The sequence below is a fragment of the Limulus polyphemus genome, unplaced genomic scaffold, assembly GCF_000517525.1.
Source record: "Limulus polyphemus unplaced genomic scaffold, Limulus_polyphemus-2.1.2 Scaffold601, whole genome shotgun sequence".
Classification (NCBI taxonomy): Eukaryota; Metazoa; Arthropoda; class Merostomata; order Xiphosura; family Limulidae; genus Limulus; species Limulus polyphemus.
In genome coordinates this window covers 283,017-287,265 of record NW_013666211.1, presented here as the reverse complement: position 1 = coordinate 287,265, position 4,249 = coordinate 283,017, and the positions used below count along the sequence as shown (strand labels likewise).

General features: G+C 31.4%; 1 protein-coding gene and 1 long non-coding RNA gene across 2 annotated transcripts in view; one reads left to right on the top strand and one right to left on the bottom strand.

Moving 5' to 3' along the window:
- The window catches only part of LOC111085761, a 6,724-nt gene extending 5,436 nt beyond the window's left edge, over window positions 1-1,288 (top strand). The window contains exon 3 of the long non-coding RNA XR_002610567.1: window positions 126-1,288. This is a non-coding gene — a long non-coding RNA (uncharacterized LOC111085761). The remainder of the gene's footprint in view (window positions 1-125) is intronic.
- Window positions 1,289-1,805: 517 nt separating this feature from the next.
- LOC106459393 overlaps window positions 1,806-4,249 on the bottom strand; it is a 37,385-nt gene continuing 34,941 nt past the window's right edge. The window contains exons 13-14 of the mRNA XM_013919009.2: window positions 3,668-3,848; window positions 1,806-2,965 (exon numbers count right to left, since the gene is read on the bottom strand). Of these exons, the coding sequence (XP_013774463.1) occupies window positions 2,805-2,965; window positions 3,668-3,848 (342 nt within the window). The 3' untranslated portion in view covers window positions 1,806-2,804. The remainder of the gene's footprint in view (window positions 2,966-3,667; window positions 3,849-4,249) is intronic.

Sequence of the window (4,249 nt, the reverse complement as noted above, 5' to 3'; positions counted from 1 at the left end):
AACCACCTGGCCATGCCGGGCCTCCGTAAAATTATGTTAATTTAGTGCCATACGTTATGTTACAAGTGAGCACACGGAAGGATACTGTGTATTTTCTTTAATTAATATATTTGATTTATTTACAGTGTAAAAGAACATGACAACACACCTGAATCTACATCAGAGACAACATTCACCACTAACGAGCAAAGTATTTCACCACTTGTGTATCACCACAGGGATGGACTCGCCCCTTGAAACTGATGCTACATTTGATTTGGGGCAACATTTATAATGACATGGTAGAAAAATAAGTAAATTATGCATTACAAAGCCGTTTAGAATCCCTCAAATATCTTCATATTGGATACAGAATGTTCGTGGATAACCATGTGACAAAAATGGAGACTAGTTTGATTTTAAGTAAGCTACCTCACGCAATTATTAGTGTCAGAGTGAAAGCATTAATGAAACAGAATAGCTGCCTTAAGAAAAGAAAAACAAGTCTTGAAATCTAACTGTTTATAAAGCTGGGTCACTTAACTGTTATAAACACATATTTGCAGCTTTGCATGCAATATCAGCTTATAGATCTAGTGAATTGGAAGAGATGCCAAGACCAAGGTCCTGTACAGAAAAGTCAAGAGCATGGAAGATTACTTATGCATCAAAAGAAAATATCATTTGAAAGCTTAGTGAGCATTATGAGTACGTGAATTTGGAAGACAGGCAACAGAAGAACAACTATTCAAGCACGATCTTTCATTACAGAGCAAACCATCTATGATGGCAATTATTTTACAAGATCACTTCAGATTTAGAGATAGATGACATAAGAGAAGTTATATGTAACATGGACACCAACTCTGACATATGAATCAGATATCACTCTTTCAAATTGTAATGACATTGTGATTTGTGAACGTGGTGTTAATGATGCATACAACCATAGCAACTCAAGCTCCCGTGGGATACATCCTTTGGCAGAGATATACAAATATGCAAAGTAATAATGATACTTGTGAAATACTATAGGGGAAGTTATATGTTACATACATTACGGGAAGCTGAAAATATTGCAAGGGAATCAATTACACACAATCTAGTAGCACATTATGAATAATGGAATGAAAGCTCAGACTATCAGCCTCCAATTTTGAAAAAGTTTGCCTGTCCATTTAACCCTTTTGTGATTAGGCATTTAGCATTCCAAGGAATTGTTGTCCATTTAACCCTTTTGTGATTAGGCATTTAGCATTCCAAGGAATTGTGAAAAATCGAACAAAATATTAAACTTATGTTGGACTGATTTATTGTTTATTTTATTGAAATAAGGCTTCACAAACTGTACATCTTTGGATTCAGTTTAAAGAAACAAAAATAAACCTTATCTATGTACACCCAGTGGACCCTAGGAATAAAAAAGAAAATAGTGGGTGTAGGAGGTACTGCCTCATAGTAAACAAAGTGTTGAATTATCTTTTGGGAAGTTTATCAGATCCTCTATCAAATTTCATCAAAATTGGTTCAGCCAATTTCTCGCCACAACTTCTTATATTAGACAAATAGATGGACAATTCTGTTTTATAGATATAGTGATAAAATGCTATATTTTGTGCAGTTTAATATATGATTTAGTTTATTAAACAGTGAAAAGGTAATGTAACTTTTTGGTAACAATTTACATTTTTTAAACAGTTTAAACCGCGAAAAACTGCTGTACGCACGTGAGCTATCAATTTTAATGATAAAACTGTTTGCTTGGCGGTATCAGTTTCTCATAGGAAATAATTTTTAAGACATAATTCATGAAAAACAAATGGTTATTAAATTGCACATCTTTATTGTAGAAAATATACGTAAAACAGATTCACATTAACAGCACACTCATATTTATCCCATAACTTGAATGGATTTACGTAGTTCAATATGTAGATATTAAACAAACATAATATGAAAAATTTCCACTCCTGATTTCCCCAAAGTTTTACCAAAACCATCCTTTAATCACAGCGATTATTTTACCGAAAATCTACTACATCATACTACTAACCCTTTCCCATATAAAACATACACCTATTATATTATATACAACACAGAAATTATTCGGAATAATTTTGATTAGACTAATTATTAGATTAGACTAGTCATTGAAAATTCACTACCACATCAATTAGTCATTGAAAAATATCACTTGAAAAAAAAGTCATTTGAAACTTCATATATTTTGCTTTTGAAGCTATTTTAAAATAAATATATTAAAATAAAAAATTATTAGACTTTAAAAGGGTCCAATGATTTTTAATACTTCTCGATTTTATGAGCTTTTATTGCTCGTAACAATGGCGTGTTAAACTAATTTCGAAAACAAGTTATGACTAACATAATTGACTGTCATTTTCAATTTATGCTCAAGATGATGTTTTGTCTTTAGCCAAAATAAATAAATACTAAAGTAAAATGTTATTGGGATATCTAATAATTCATAATTATAATTTTTGTTGTTATATTTTAAATACACAGAGGGCGTTTTTAATTACAGTATTTATTTATTTTGTTAAATGTTGATATGAGTATTGAGGTATGATGTTATAAAACTGGGCTTCTTCTTAAAACACAAAAGTATAGCTATTAAGTAATTACAAGCATTAGCATCAACTAAAGCCCCCAGCTTTTATTTTCTTGAATCTGCCCTTTGTTGCAAAGCAAGAAGTTCCGTTATTTTAACTCCCAGTATATATTTTTTAGAATATAAACAAAAAGCCCATAATAACATAATGAAGATAAGTTATCGTTTAAAATAATGGCGTGGTCAATGTTTGTTATTAAGGGAAAGTCTTCAGTGTTCGTTTCTGAACAACAAAGTAAGCAACTGTACAGATGTAAGACACTAACAAGGTGGCGCTAATAACACTCAGAGCCATCACGGAGGTCTTCGAAACGCAGTCATCACGAATACTGACAGATTCCTGGATGTTGTATGTTTCTGAAGTAAACAAATTAAAAAGAAAATTATCTTATATTATCTGATATACTGGTAAAATATACTGCTGAGTTAACTTTTAATATCAGGATCTCTACCAGCCTACCCTCAAATTTTTAATTATTTTAGGCAGGATTAGACTAAATTAATCTACGAGGCCTTGGGCATGGTCAAATGAATCAATCGAAAGGGTTTGTCTCCTGAGTCCAAAACTATTTAAATGTCAAATCGGTCAAGACATGATGGCGCTATGAGCTAAAAGTTTGTACTTGAAAAAACAACTCGGAACCATTCTATGAGCTGCTATGCCGCGACTAAAAACTTCAAAAGAACGAAGTAATTGAAAAACTTATATATTCTGGTTGTTCTTTCCATTACTATTAATTTTCTATTTTGCTCTTATACACTGCTCTATTGTACTTTATTGTTTTCTCATAGTTTTCAAATTTGTATGCTATATAACTGAACTAAAAATAATTATCCATTTCTAAATTTGCGAAATATTTTGAAAATAATACTTATAGCTTTCAAATTGCTTTTACTGTCTTTGCTTTCACTTTTTTTAAAAACAAGAACTTAATTTTCGAAAAGGCCCTAATATTTCTGATAAAAAAATTACTTTAGACTATTTCTAGCACTCAAAACTGTAACTTCATTCACTGTCTACATCTTAAATTCCAGTAAAGTGATAAAACATATTCTTACTATTAAATTTCTGATAGTCATTCTTCCTAGTAGTAGTAGTAGTACTTGCGGAACCATCACCATAATCCAAAACTAAAATTTCATGACTTAAAGTCATTTCATCGTTGTATTTTTTAGCCGGCAGTGCCCTCTTTCGACGTCCCCACGATTCGTAAGCCTCTCTTCCAAGTCCGCAAACTACCTAGTAACACGAATATTTGGTCATAAGTGACGTATTTCAGTAAAAAAGTAATATAATTATTTGATAAAAAATATAAAGTATAGTAGTTATAAAAAAGTGTTGAATTTGAATTAAAGTTATCCAATAAAAAAGAAGCTTCCAAACAAGTTGAAGTAATTTTACAGGAGTTTTGTAAGGTAAGTATATTGGCTCACATTAAGTAACGATGCCTAATTATCGCAATTCACCAAATAACACTAATATAAGCCATCTTTAAAACGTAATAACATTTACATTAATTTAAATTATGTTACATGGTGTAAATGTGCTCTCATTACATAACGAATTCCGCATAATGTAATTCAGGTACCATTATGCAAATGGCCAGGTGGTTAAGGCACTCGACTCGCAATCTGAGGGTC